General features: G+C 64.3%; 2 protein-coding genes across 2 annotated transcripts; both read right to left on the reverse strand.

Annotated features, from left to right (window-relative positions):
* Positions 1 to 327: 327 nt before the first annotated feature.
* P4HA3 (prolyl 4-hydroxylase subunit alpha 3) lies at positions 328 to 5,668 on the reverse strand. The gene is made up of 13 exons (XM_035570405.2): positions 5,452 to 5,668; positions 4,904 to 5,046; positions 4,576 to 4,796; positions 3,449 to 3,601; positions 3,314 to 3,365; positions 2,990 to 3,147; positions 2,727 to 2,903; positions 2,218 to 2,282; positions 1,960 to 2,119; positions 1,598 to 1,660; positions 1,241 to 1,309; positions 760 to 856; positions 328 to 573 (listed from the first exon to the last, which is right to left on the reverse strand). The coding sequence occupies exons 1-13, from the start codon at positions 5,628 to 5,630 to the stop codon at positions 503 to 505; spliced, it is 1,608 nt and encodes a 535-aa protein (XP_035426298.1). The 5' UTR covers positions 5,631 to 5,668; the 3' UTR covers positions 328 to 502.
* A 4,009-nt stretch (positions 5,669 to 9,677) lies between these two features.
* Positions 9,678 to 12,451, reverse strand: NEU3 (neuraminidase 3). The gene is made up of 4 exons (XM_035570406.2): positions 12,381 to 12,451; positions 11,491 to 11,551; positions 11,151 to 11,384; positions 9,678 to 10,991 (listed from the first exon to the last, which is right to left on the reverse strand). Exons 2-4 carry the CDS (start codon positions 11,515 to 11,517, stop codon positions 9,921 to 9,923), a joined length of 1,332 nt encoding a protein of 443 aa, XP_035426299.1. The 5' UTR covers positions 11,518 to 11,551; positions 12,381 to 12,451; the 3' UTR covers positions 9,678 to 9,920.
* Positions 12,452 to 12,914: the final 463 nt, after the last annotated feature.

Here is a 12,914-nt window from a genome sequence, read left to right on the forward strand (position 1 = left end):
ACGTGCCCCCACGCCACCCCGCACGCATGAGCGCTCCCACACCCCCGCAAACCCCCCCAGCCCTGCCCGAGGGTGCTGAGCCTGCTGGGGTGCGGGGTTGGGTGCTCGTTGGGGTGCATCCCCGTGGGGCTGAGCGAGGCCCCTGGCGGGGTCAGGAACACCAACGTCGCGGGGGGAGGTGGCAGTCTGTCCCGTGTCCCCTCTCGGAGCTGTGCCAGGCCGTTTCGGGCGGGGGATGTGACGGGGATGTGACAAGCCTGCTGCCGAGCCTTGCCCCCGTCCCGCTGCGGACCACGCCGAGGTGTCTCCCCCAGACTCCAGTTCGGGCTCCTTCGATTTTATTTTCACCAGCTTCGGCTCGGAGGGGAGCAAAAACATCCCCGCCCCCGGCGCTGCCACCCCCTTCCCTCCTGGATAACCCCCCCCGGGGTGGCTTTTCCCTCCTCTGGTGACGGTGACACCGTCCAGGCCAGGAGCTGCGTCCTCGAGCCCCCGATGTCGCTCAGTCCCGGGGATCACGGCTGCACGGCCGCCGAAACTCCTGCCCGTACTCGTGGATCCACTTGTTCGCCACTGGGGGGGACAAGGAACCCGTCTGCCTCCGTCCCCCCGTGCACCCCAAGGGGACATCCCCCCCCCCCCCAGCTCCAATACTGGTGATTTTTTTCCCCCCGTTATCCAGGATTTTTTGGTTCCCAGCGCCTCTTGTGTCCCCTCCAGCCCCACGTCACCCCGGGGTGACACCGGGCGCTGTCTCACCCCACTTGTCCCCAGCCAGGACGGGGCAGCCGGCGTGCAGGGTGTCCCCGTCCCCGTCGCCGTTCCTCCGCAGGTTCCACCAGAAGAGGGCTGCGTTCTGCGGGGCAGAGAGGGGGCACGGCCCTGGGTTTGGCACCCCACAACAGCCCTGAGGTCCCAAAACACCCGTGGGAGCTCCAGGGTTAAGGGTCAGCTCCCCAAAGCAGTCTGCAGCTCTAGGGTTGGGGTTCGGTGCCCCAAAACAGGGCTGGGAGCTATGGGATGAGGGTTTCATGCCCCTAAAACAAAGCCAGAAGCCCCAAAATTGGGGGTTGGCATCCCTAGAATGGAGGCAGAAGCCTCGGGGTTAGGCTTTGGAGCCCCAAAATGATCGGGGAGCTGCAGGTCAGGGTTTGGGGCACCGGGATGGGCTCAGCCACGACTCCCTGCATGAGACGAGACCCCGGAGAGCTGCGTCCCCCCCGCCCCGCTCCCCCCTCACCTTAACCACGGGCACGCTGAAGTTGGCGTAGATGAAGGCGGTGGAGCCTCCGGCCTCCACGGCGCTCAGCTGGAAAAGGAGCAGAAATGTGAGCCGCGGCCCTCGCCCTGCCCCGTGGGACACAACTGTGGGACGCGACACGGGGAAACTGAGGCACGGACCCTCCCCTGTCCCTCCCGATGTGCTATCCACGCCCCAAGCCCAGGAATTCTCTGCCAGCACCGGGTTTTCATTTAACACCCTGCCACAATCCCATTTGGGGCCGCCCTCGCCCGTCTGAAGCCCCGTTCACTCTGAACCCTGCTGATGACCACGCAGCGCAACGCTTGCTCAGCCCAAACCCAGGGGACGACTCACGTAGATCATGACCGTGGCGATCCTGTTGCCGGACTTCATTCTGTAAAGGGGGCTCTTCCTGGACTGCCCCAAGAACGAGGAGGCGGAGGAGGTCAGGCGCACGCTGACACCGCTCAGCCCGGCGGCCCCACACGCCCGTCGGACCCCGCAGCTCTGCGCTGTCCCCGGAGGAGTCCCTCTCCCTCCCTCCACCTCCATTTCTTTGCTTTCTCCTTCCCCCTCCTCCCTGGGGACCACCGCAGGACCTATTCCAGGTAGGACTCCAGGGAAAGCCACGGGCCCAACCCAGGAACCTCCCTCCCAAGGCACCACCCCGGTGCCACCCCGTTGACCACCCCGGGCCCACCCCAAGCCCTCCTGACCGTGGCGTGGTCGAAGTGTGGCTCGTAGTGGCCGCCCAGCCCGTAGTTGACCACCTGCAGGTACTCGGCGTAGGGCGGCCTCAAATCCAGGCCGGTGACGGCCGCCATGCGCAGCTCCAGCGCCCGCACCACGGGGTCGGCCGTGTCCTTCAGCCAGGCGCTGCGGGGACACCCAGCCTCAGACATCCCCCCCCCCCCCCCAGTTCCTTTGGGGACACTTCGGGCCCTGCTGGGGGACAGGGGACGAGGTGGCCCTACCTCTTGCTTATCCGGTACTCGGCCTTCTGCTGCTTCTCCCCGGAGGCCACCACGGACCGCTGCAGCTGCAGGGGACACGGGGAGAGGACGCTGCTGCCAACAGGGCCACCCCCGAGCTGGGGGACCCCAGCGCCGAGCGGGGACTCCCTTGGGGACCAGATTGGGGTGTTTAGACCAGCTGGCGGCCAAAAATCCCCACCCAAGGTGTCCCCTGGGGGTGATGGTGGCACCACGGTGGCCGTGCAGCGTGTTGGGTGCCACCAGGCCGGGGAGGGAGTTCAGGTGCGTGCCAGGCCCCAGTTTGTCCCCAAAACCTTTGGGGGGCTCAAGGGCAGCAGGACGGAGTCAAGCTGGGCTCGCCACCATGCGGGAAGCATTGGCTGAGCCCTACTTTAAAAAAATTAAATCCATTTTTTTCTGCATGCTCAGGGTGGGCCATGAGCCACCACCTCTTGGGGATCCTCCTCCAGGAGGGGAACCTCATCCCCGTCCCCACCCTCAGGGCTCACCCAGGGCCCCGCCAGCCCCTTGATGGTCTCGGCCTCGGCGTCGCTGACGAAGTCGTGGTACAAGGCGACGTAGGGCCGGAGCCGCAGCGTCTCCTTCTTGGCGGGCTGCAGCAGGAGGTAGGGGCTGCCGTTGGTCTCGTAGGAGCAGCCGAGGTGCGGGGGACGCTCCGGGGCCGGCTGGGGAGAGAGGGGATGGGGGTGGTGTGGGGAGAGGGCTGGCGGTGGTGGGATGGGGGCTGTAGGACTCCTGTTGCCAGCCCTACCTGCGCCCCCAGGCTCTGGCACAGCTCCTCGTAGGTGTCCCGGCTCTGCAGGCGGGTGGCGTTGGGGCGCTGCAAGGGACCCCCCGCACGGTCCCCCCCTGTGGCCAGCAGCTTCTTGTACTTGGCCACGTTCCTCGTCACCCTCTGGTTACTGGGGTCTGCTGGGGCGGGGAGGCGTCACCCAAAGCCCCACGTCCCCATCACCAACTTCCTTGGCTTCGGTCCTTGGAGATTTACCCCGACCATGCCAAAAAAATGAGGGGAGCGGGGCCGGTGGCACGCAGAGGTGACGGGGACACCCCAAAACCAAGCTTAGCCCCGTACCGTAGTGGAGAAATTCCTTGGAGAGGGTCAAGGCGTGGGAGATGTTTCCAGCCTGGATGGGAGCGGAGAGCATGTGAGGAGCCCCAGGCGCACGGCTCGGCCCCGTGGGGCTGGGGAGGGGGCCGGGGGCCGCACCATGAAGTAGGAGAAGGCGAGGTGGTCGAGCGCGTCCTCCAGGCTGCCCCGCTCCTCCTCCGGGTTCCAGCTGCCATAGGAGAGGCGGAAGCGGCTGACGGCCTCCTCCAGCCACGCGATGGAGTGGTAGTAGTCGCCCGTGTCGTAGGCCACCTGCGAGGCAGCGCAGCTGGTGCTCGGAGCTGCTGGTGGGGTCATCCTGGCCGGTGTCCTGTCCCTGTCCCTGTCCTGGTCCCATCCCATCCCCTTCCTATCCTGTCACATTTCTCATCCCCTCCAGTCCCATCCCATCCCCTTCTCATCCCATTTCATCTCTGTCCAAACCCATCCCATCCCATCCCATCCCCGTCCCGTCCCGTCCCGTCCCGTCCCATCCCATCCCATCCCATCCCCATTCCCCATTCCCAACCTTGCCCCCATCCCATCCCATCCCATCCCATCCCATCCCATCCCATCTCATCCCATCCCATCCCATCCCCGTCCCGTCCTGTCCCATCCCGTCCCGTCCCATCCCATCCCCCCAATCCTTCTAGTCATATCCAGTCTCCTCCCCATCCCTATTCCCTCCTATCCTCATCATCATGCCCTACCCGTTCCATCCCTTTCTTTCCTGCCCCCATCCCCACTCCCCCATCTCCATCCCCATCCCCATCCCATCCTCGTCCCCCTGCCCATCCCGTCCCCAGCTCCACCTCCATCTCATCCCCCCTAGCCCACCCCACCTCGCCCCATCCCACCCCATGTTCCGTGACTCAGTCCTGGCCCCGCAGTGGGGACTACCCCGAGAATGTCTCAGCCTCTCTCACAGCCCCCAAAGTCCCTCCCGGGGACCCACTTTTACCCCCAGACGGGGATGACGAGACCCTCCCCGCAGCACCGAGCCCTGTGCCAGCACCGTGCCGGACGGGGGCTCCGGGACGAGCCATCAGCTCGCCTTTTCCCTTCCCCGAGCCACGAGGCAGCAGAAACCCTGAGAGCTGGGCCGGAGCCGCGGGATGCCTGCGGGCTGACTCAGAGGGGCCCCGTCGCCTCCATGTGGGAAGGGGGGGGGGGAAAAAACCCAAACCTCCACGTGGCTTCACGGCGGGGGCACCGTGGAGCCACGGTGCCGCCGCGCTCGCCCTCACCTTGCCCACATGGAAGCAGTCGTCGGCGGAGAGCGCGACGCGGCGGCCGGGGCTGTAGAGGGGCGGGCGGCCGGTGCCGGTGGGCTGGAAGACGCCGTTGGCCATGCCCTTGACACTGAGCCCGTAGACATCCTGCAGCCGCATCAGCGCCCGCGCCGCCCCATCCAGGTCCTCGGCTCCGGGCAGCTCCTGCTGTACCTCCTTGAAACCATCGTGGAGAGCTGGGGAGGGGGTGAGGGGGGTCTCAGCGGAGGCTGGAGGCCGCGAGCCTTCTCCATCAGCCCTGGGGATGCTCCGCCGGACCCCAGGTGGAGCAGCGGTGCCGTACCCCGGGTGTTTTCGGTGGCCTCGTCGCTGTAGACCAGGCGGGGCCAGTCGGAGCTGAGGCGCTTGATGAGGCTGAAGGCCAGCAAGGGGTTGTCCACCGAGGCGCCGGGGTCCTGGTGCAGCGCCCGCACCTTCTCGTAGAACCTACGGGGGGGAGGGGGGTGGTGAGGCTCCGCGTGGTGCGCCAACTCGGGGCCACCCAAACGCCCCGATTTGCCCAAAACTGCTGGGAAAAATGGGCCAAGACCCAAAGTGTCCTCCCCGGTGGGGACGTGGGGACGGCAGAGCCTCCAGCCCCAGCATCTAGCCCACGTTCGGGACCATCCCAGCTCCAGGACCTCGTCCCCTTCCTTCCTGGGCCACCCCTGTGCCACGGGACCCCCGGTGCCACCCATGGGTGCTCGCAGCCTCCTCCCCTCTCGGACCCCCCACGCCCCAACCTCCCATTTTCAGCAGCACCTCGGCGCATCCCCGGCTTGGTCCTTGGGTGTCCCCCACCGGGGGGTCCGGGGGGGTGATGGGGGGGTCCCGGGGGTGGGGGGTCCCTACCTGCCCAGGCGGCGCAGGCGGGCGCTCTCCTCCCGCAGGTAGGCTCGGAGCCTCCGCAGCAGCCTCCCCTCGGCCCCCCGCGCCTGCCTCACGCTTCGCAGAGCCGAGAAGGTGTCGGCAGGGGCGGGGGGCAGCCAGGCCAGCAGAGCCCCCAGCCCCAGCACCCCCACAGCCCGCATCCCCCCGGCCCCCCGGCCCCGGCCTCGGCTCCGGCCTCGGCTCCGCCTGGAGGCCGGCGAGGGGAGGCTCGGGAGGGACGGGGAGGCCGGGACGGCCCCGCCGACGGGCGGGGGATAAGGGGGGTTGAGGGGGGTTAAGGGGGGGGAAGCCGGTGGTGGCGTGGTGCTGGCGGCCCCTCCTGGCTGGCCCCGGTGTGATTGTGGCCTCCTGGTTGTCCCCAGGCTGTAAAAATCCTGTCCTGGCCTCATCCTCCCTGTCTTCATCCTCCCTGTCCTCATCCTCCCTGTCCTCATCCTCCCTATCTTCATCCTCCCTGTCCTCATCCTCCCTGTCCCCATCCTCCCTGTCCTCATCCTCCCTGTCCTCATCTTCCCTGTCCTCATCCTCCCTGTCCCCATCCTCCCTGTCCCCATCCTCCCTGTCCCCATCTTCCCTGTCCTCATCCTCCCTGTCCCCATCCTCCCTGTCCCCATCCTCCCTGTCCTCATCTTCCCTGTCCTCATCCTCCCTGTCCCCATCCTCCCTGTCCCCATCCTCCCTGTCCTCATCCTCCCTGTCCCCATCCTCCCTGTCCCCATCCTCCCTGTCCTCATCTTCCCTGTCCTCATCCTCCCTGTCCCCATCCTCCCTGTCCCCATCCTCCCTGTCCTCATCCTCGTTGTCCTTGTCCTCCCTGTCCCCGTCCTCCCTGTCCCCATCCTCCCTGTCCTCATCCTCGTTGTCCTTGTCCTCCCTGTCCCCGTCCTCCCTGTCCCCGTCCTCTCTGTCCCCATCCTCCCTGTCCCCATCCTCCCTGTCCCCATCCTCCCTGTCCTCATCCTCCCTGTCCCCATCCTCTCTGTCCCCATCTTCCCTGTCCCCATCCTCCCTGTCCCTGTCATCCTTCTCCCCATCATCCCTGTCCCCATCATCCCTCTCCCCATCATCCCTGTCCCCATAATGCCTGTCTCTCTCCTCCTTGCCCCCATCATCCCTGTCCCCGCTCTCCTCCTGTCCTGTCCCGCCCGTCTCCAGCCTCTCTCTCCCCCCCACCTCCTGTTGGCCTCCATCACGTCCTGTCCTCATTCTGCTGGTCCTCATCCTCCCCATCCTCTCCTGTCCCTAATCCCATCCCGTCTCCATCCCTCCCTGTCCCCATTCTCTCCTGTCCCCCTCCTGCCTATCCCCATCCCGTCCTTTCCCCATCCTGCTGGTCCTCATCCTCAGCACAGAACGGGTGGTGGTGTGGCTCTCTATATTTGAGAGTGTTTTGATGCTGTGGAACTCGAGGCTGGGAATGATAAGGTTGAGTCTCTGTGGGTTAGGATCAGGAGGAAGGCCAACAAGGCAAGCATCCTGGTGTGGGGGGGGGTCTGTTATAGACCGCCAAACCAGGATGAGGAGACGGATGAGGAGTTCTACAGGCAGCTGGCAGAAGTTGCAAAATTGCCAGCACTTGTTCTCGTGGGGGACTTCAACTTTCCAGACATATCCTGGAAATACAATACAGCAACGAGGTCAGTGGTTGGCAGAGTCCCTTGGGAGGCAGTCCTGAAGGGCAGAGGAGTCCAGGAAGGCTGGGCACTCCTCAAGAAGGAAATCTTAAAGGCTCAGGAGAAGACCACGTGCCCAAAGACGAGCTGGCGTGGAAGAAGACTGGCCTGGATGAACAGAGAGTTGTGGCTAGAGCTCAGGAAAAAAAAGAGAGTTTATGACCTTTGGAAAAGAGGGCGGGCCACTCAGGAGGACTATAAGGATGTTGTAAGGCTATGCAGGGACAAAATTAGAAAGGCCAAAGCTCACCTGGAGCTCAATCTGGCAACTGCTGTTAAAGATAACAAAAAATGTTTTTATAAACACATTAACAGGAAAAGGAGGACTAAAGAGAATCTCCATCCTTTACTGGATGCGGGGGAGAACTTTGGGACGAGAGATGAGGAAAAGGCTGAGGTGTTTAATGCCTTCTTTGCCTCAGTCTTTAGTGGCAAAACCAGTTGTTCTCTGGATACCCAGTACCCTGAGCTGGTGGAAGGGGATGGGGAGCAGGATGCAGCCCTCACAATCCACGAGGAAATGGTTGGCGACCTGCTACAGCACTTGGATGTACGCAAGTCGATGGGGCCGGATGGGATCCACCCGAGGGTGCTGAGCGAACTGGCGGAGGAGCTGGCCAAGCCGCTTTCCATCATTTATCGGCAGTCCTGGCTATTGGGGGAGGTCCCAGTTGACTGGCGGCTAGCAAACATGACGCCCATCTACAAGAAGGGCTGGAGGGTGGACCTGGAAAACTATAGGCCTGTTAGTTTGACCTCAGTACCAGGGAGGCTCATGGAGCAGATTATCTTGAGTGTCATCACGTGGTACTGGCAGGGCAAGCAGGCGATCAGGCCCAGTCAGCATGGGTTTATGAAAGGCAGGTCCTGCTTGACGAACCTGATCGCCTTCTATGACAAAGTTGATGAGGGAAAGGCTGTGGATGTGGTCCACCTTGACTTCAGTAAGGCTTTCAACACCATTTCCGACAGCACTCACTTCAAGAAACTGGCTGCTCATGGCTTGGACTGGCGTACGCTTCGTTGGGTTAGGAACTGGCTGGGTAGCCAGGCCCAAAGAGTCGTGGTGAATGGAGTCAAATCCAGTTGGAGGCCAGTCACTAGTGGCGTCCCCCAGGGCTCAGTACTGGGGCCAGTCCTCTTTAATATCTTTATCGATGACCTGGATGAGGGGATCGAGTGCACCCTCAGTAAGTTTGCAGACGACGCCAAGTTAGGTGCGTGTGTCGATCTGCCCGAGGGTAGGAAGGCTCTGCAGGAGGATCTGGATAGGCTGGAGCGATGGGCTGAGGCCAACTGTATGAAGTTCAACAAGGCCAAGTGCTGGGTCCTGCACCTGGGGCGCAACAACCCCAAGCAGAGCTACAGGCTGGGAGATGAGTGGCTGGAAAGCTGCCTGGCCGAGAAGGACCTGGTATTGGTTGATAGTCGGCTGAATATGAGCCGGCAGTGTGCTCAGGTGGCCAAGAAGGCCAACAGCATCCTGGCTTGTGTCAGGAGCAGTGCGGCCAGCAGGGCCAGGGAGGTGCTCGTCCCCCTGGGCTCTGCTCTGGTGAGGCCGCACCTCGAGTGCCGGGTTCAGCTTTGGGCCCCTCACTACCAGAAGGACATCGAGGCCCTGGAGCGTGTCCAGAGAAGGGCTCCGAAGCTGGGGAAGGGCCTGGGACACAAGTCCTGTGAGGAGCGGCTGAGGGACCTGGGGGGGTTTGGGCTGGGGAAGAGGAGGCTCAGGGCAGACCTTATTGCTCTCTGCAACTGCCTGAAAGGAAGGGGTGGGGAGCTGGGGGTCGGCCTCTGCTCACAGGTAACCACTGATAGGACCAGAGGGAATGGCCTCAAGTTGTGCCAGGGGAGGTTCAGGCTGGATATTAGGAAGAACTTATTTACTGAAAGGGTTGTTAGGCATTGGAATGGGCTGCCCAGGGAAGTGGTTGAGTCACCATCCCTGGAGGTCTTTAAAAGACGTCTAGAAGTAGAGCTTAGTGATATGGTTTAGTGGAGGACTTGTTCGTGTTAGGTCAGAGGTTGGACTCGGTGATCTTGGAGGTCTCTTCCAACCTAGATGATTCTGTGAAGGTGGGGAGGTGCAGGACCACAATGGGTGCAAGTGCACGATGGGTGCAGGGACACGACGGGCGTTGCTGTGAACCTCTCTGCTCTGGGGTTTGGGTAACAAGTCCCCTTCATGCCACGTCCCATAGCCCCTCAACCCCATGTCCCACGTCCCCATCACCCCATGTCCCACGTCCCTTCACTCCATCTCCCATGTCCTCACACCGTCCCCTTTGCCTCCTTCTGCCACCCAGGGACTGGTCAGATTCCACCCATCTCTGGAGGATTTTAATTGCTGGTGGCACGGGGATGTGAGCCCGTGCTGAGGTGCCACCGTCACCCCCAGGGACAAAGCCACCGCCTTTGCCCTGAGGCTAGGCTCAGGTCTGAGTGCCCTTCCCTGCAGGAAAAACTCAGGGAATGGAAAACTGGGGGAAAAAAAAGCTGTAAAAAAGAGGAATCATGCCACGTGAGAGAGGCAGGAATTTGTAACTAAAACCTCATGTTTGGGTTTTCCCCATGATGCTTCTGGTGGCATCTTCTGCTTTTTTGCCACGACGAGGAGGGGAGCTGAGAATGCTGATTTTTGAGGAGTGTTTCGGGTCCTGGCGTGGGCTGGTGCCACCCCGGGGTCCCCCCACACCCAGCTCCCACCAACCCCACGGCGGCCAACGATGCACATCACTCATTAAAAAAACGAACGCGTCAATTAAAAGCTGCACGACCCCGCTTCTCCTCCTCCGGGCTCGCGCCCAGAAGACTTTCCTCTGAGGTCTCCCCGCTGTCGCCTCCATCCCTTGGGGACAAAACCTCTAAAACGGGTCCGTTCCCATGGCACGGCGCTTCGGCGCCGCCGCCGGTGCTCAGGGCGAAGAGGCAGAAGGCGATCTCCTCGCAGGCACTGGTGGCCCCGCACTCAAACAAGCACCCGAAGACGCCTTTGGGGCACGCAGCCAGGTCGGAATACCCACAGGGTCCCTCCTGCAGCACCCACGGGTGCCTCCAGCCCGCCCCGTCCGGCGGCGCAGTGTTGACGTAGATGCCCAGGTCGCGGCGGCGCCGATGGTCGGTGGGGTGGGAGTAGAGCAGCCAGTGCTGGGTGTCTTCGGCACCGTCGGGCGCGGCGAAGCTCACCACGCTGCCCTGGCACCCCTGCGGCGGCTCGCGCAGCGCCGGGCATCGTGCCGGGAGCCCGAAGCGGAGCCCGCGGTCGGTGCTGAGCGCGACGGCCCGGCAGCGGCACGGCGTGCGGGCGCTGCAGTACAACAACGTCCCCCGGTCCCCGCAGCCGATTTCGGCCACTTGGCATTCGCCCGTCCGCATGCCCCGCAGCAGCGAGCCCTTGTGCCAGCTCTGTCCTGTGTCGTCGCTGTAGAAGATGAAGGCGTGCGGGCGGGTGCAGCAGGGCAGCGGCAGCCCGCAGAGCCGCCCGTGCACGTAGTAGGCGTAGGCGGGCACGGCCAGGCGCCCCGAGGCCAGCTGCACCCCGTGGCCCGGCCCCACGGCGAAGGTGGCCCAGCGGGGCAGGTCGGCGCCGACGGCCTCGTCGGTGACGTCCCGCAGCGCGCTCCAGCTCCGGCCCCCGTCGCGGCTGGCGGCGCAGCAGAGGCGCGCGGCGCTGCGTCCCACCAGGATCTGGTGCCACTCGGTCACCCGCCGCTCCACGCAGATGCAGAAGAGGAAGACGGTGCCGCTCGACGCCTCGTAGACCGGGCACGGGTTCATGGTGCGGCGGCCGGGCAGCGCCAGCCCCGGCAGCTCCTCCATGGGCCCCCACTGCGGGGACAACGGGGTCGGGACCATGGGGTCCCCACCACCAAACCCCAAAACGTGCCGCCCCCTTTCCTCCTAAAGCGCAACCCCGCTCCAACAGACATCGCAACCTATCCCAACACCCCGCTTTTAATATTTTTGACTTCTTTTTCCCTGCCTTACCTCAACCGTGTGGCCTCTGCGGAGGCCCCGCCGTAGCACCAGGTACTCGGCGTCCTCGTCGCGGGCGGAGGAGCGCTTCTCGGCGAAGGCCAGGAAGGTGGCGGGGGGGACGTGGAGCAGCGCGGGGATGCGGTAGGTGACCCCGCCGGCTGCCTCCTGCCGGAACAGCGTCTCCCTGGGGGGGCTCAGCAGGGCCCCCGCAAGCTGCGGGCGCTCCCCGGCCCCCCGCAGCCTCTGGGAAGGAAGGTGGGGGGGGGGGTGAAAGGGTTTAATGATTGCAAAAGAATGGGGCTGGCTCCTGGTGGCCCCCCCTCAAAGCAGGGTTGGGGACAGGACTCACCTTGAGCCAGGTGACAGCCTGGGCCATGGTGGCAGCCCGGCGTCCCTGTCCCCGAGGGGACCTGAGTGGGGAGGGAGTGAGGGGGTCAGAGCCCCTCGGTCCCATTACATGAAAGCCTCCTTTCCCCCCCCCCAAGGACATCCCCAAGACCCCCCCAAACCCCCATTAGCACCCCCCGCATCCCCCAGACCCCAAAACCTGCATACGGCCCCCATAACCCCTGCCACCCCCCCAGCCCCACTCCCCTACACCTCCGCACACCCCAATCCCCCCCTGCATCCCCCCCCGCACCAAACACCCCCATGGGCAGACTCCCCCCCAAACCCCGCATCCCCCATTCCCCCCCCCCATTTTCCCCAAATTCCCCAATTTCCCACCCCCCCACGCACCAAACGCCCCTGCATCCCCGCGTGCATCCCCCAACCCCCCCCTCGGTTTCCCCAATTTCCCCCAATTCCTCCCCCCCCACGCGCCAAACACCCCCACAACCCCTATGGGTGAACTCCCCCCATCCCTGCATCTCCCGATCCCCCCCCAGATTCCCCAATTTCCCCCAATTCCCCCCCCCGAACACCCCTGCACCCCCCCTGCACCCCCCGATCCCCCTCGTCTTCCCCAATTTCCCCCAATTCCGCCCCCCCCGCACCAAACACCCCCGTACCCCCCCTGCATCCCCCAATCCCCCCCCCCAAAACACCCCTGCACCCCCCGATCCCCCCCCCATTTCCCCAATTTCCCCCAATTCCCACCCCCCCCCGGCACCAAACACCCCCGCACCCCCCTCCCGGCCCTCTCCCCCCCCCGGGCCCGGTTCCCCCTATACCCCCCTATACCCCCCTGCATCCCCCGACCCCCTGGTCCCCCCCCAACCCTCCGACCCCCCCCGGTACCTCTCGGCTCCCGGCCCCTCCTCGGCCGCCGCTCCCGGCCCGGTTCCGCCGCGCTGCGCCCGCCCCGCTCCGCCCCCGGCTCCGCCCGGCCCCGTTCCCCGAGTGGGGGGGGCCGTTAAAGGACCTGCCCCGAATCCACGCCCCCCCCCCCCCCCCAAAAAAAAACCCCGGGATGCGCCCCAAGAGATGCTCAGGCAGAGGCTCGCGGCGGTTCGACCCTTTTATTGCAAAAAAATCCGTTTAGAAAAGGCCGGGGTACAGCGGGAGGCGTGGGATGGGGACGGGGGGGGACGGGGGGGGGGCACAAAGGGGGGGGCAGCTGGACACCACAGCGACGTTCCCAGCTCAAAAAACCCTTTTCTTCCTTTTATTTTCACCTCGCAGGCAAGCTTTCCTGCCCTAACGTACAGAAGCAGCGCATTTATCTCCCCCCCCCCCCCAACACATACAAGGCTTTTATATAAAACAATCCCCCCCCAATTAAATACAAAAATAAAGAAAACTCGTTTGCGGGTGGACGCTTTGTTTCCCTAC

Source organism: Cygnus atratus, chromosome 1, assembly GCF_013377495.2.
Source record: "Cygnus atratus isolate AKBS03 ecotype Queensland, Australia chromosome 1, CAtr_DNAZoo_HiC_assembly, whole genome shotgun sequence".
Lineage (NCBI taxonomy): Eukaryota > Metazoa > Chordata > Aves > Anseriformes > Anatidae > Cygnus > Cygnus atratus.

Coding starts and splice junctions, on each gene's coding strand:
- P4HA3 (XM_035570405.2), bottom strand. CDS start 5,630: ATGCGGGCTGTGGGGGTGCTGGGGCTGGGGGCTCTGCTGGCCTGGCTG. Junction 1,661..1,959: donor CACACTTCGACCACGCCACG/GTCAGGAGGGCT, acceptor TTCTTGGGGCAG/TCCAGGAAGAGCCCCCTTTA. Junction 1,310..1,597: donor TCGCCACGGTCATGATCTAC/GTGAGTCGTCCC, acceptor CTCCTTTTCCAG/CTGAGCGCCGTGGAGGCCGG.
- NEU3 (XM_035570406.2), bottom strand. CDS start 11,517: ATGGCCCAGGCTGTCACCTGGCTCAAG. Junction 11,385..11,490: donor AGGCTGTCACCTGGCTCAAG/GTGAGTCCTGTC, acceptor CTTCCTTCCCAG/AGGCTGCGGGGGGCCGGGGA. Junction 10,992..11,150: donor GCAGAGGCCACACGGTTGAG/GTAAGGCAGGGA, acceptor TTGTCCCCGCAG/TGGGGGCCCATGGAGGAGCT.